At 37.8% G+C, this 222-nt stretch overlaps 1 protein-coding gene across 1 annotated transcript in view; it reads left to right on the forward strand.

Annotated features, from left to right (window-relative positions):
* Positions 1-222, forward strand: part of LOC119592502 (endothelin-converting enzyme 2-like) — an 8,215-nt gene that overhangs the window by 3,222 nt on the left and 4,771 nt on the right. The window contains exon 8 of the mRNA XM_037941350.1: positions 81-187. Within this exon, the coding sequence (XP_037797278.1) occupies positions 81-187 (107 nt within the window). The remainder of the gene's footprint in view (positions 1-80; positions 188-222) is intronic.

The following is a 222-nucleotide window of genomic DNA, read 5'->3' on the forward strand; positions in this document are numbered from 1 at the left end:
GCAAATCGTTTTTTCTCCAACCTTAGTCATTTCTACCATATCTTTAAAAACGATAACAAACCTGTCTTGTTCTGTTGCAGGTGAATAGTACAGGGAACTTCATTGAAGACTGCCGTACACTCTTGTTACGGTACAGATCCTACTTATATAGTATGTATGAAAGAGGACCCTCCAATCCTGAAGTTATGTAAGTTTGTCTGCGCAGATGTTTGTTTAAGAATG

The sequence above is a fragment of the Penaeus monodon genome, chromosome 30 (genome assembly GCF_015228065.2).
Source record: "Penaeus monodon isolate SGIC_2016 chromosome 30, NSTDA_Pmon_1, whole genome shotgun sequence".
Lineage (NCBI taxonomy): Eukaryota > Metazoa > Arthropoda > Malacostraca > Decapoda > Penaeidae > Penaeus > Penaeus monodon.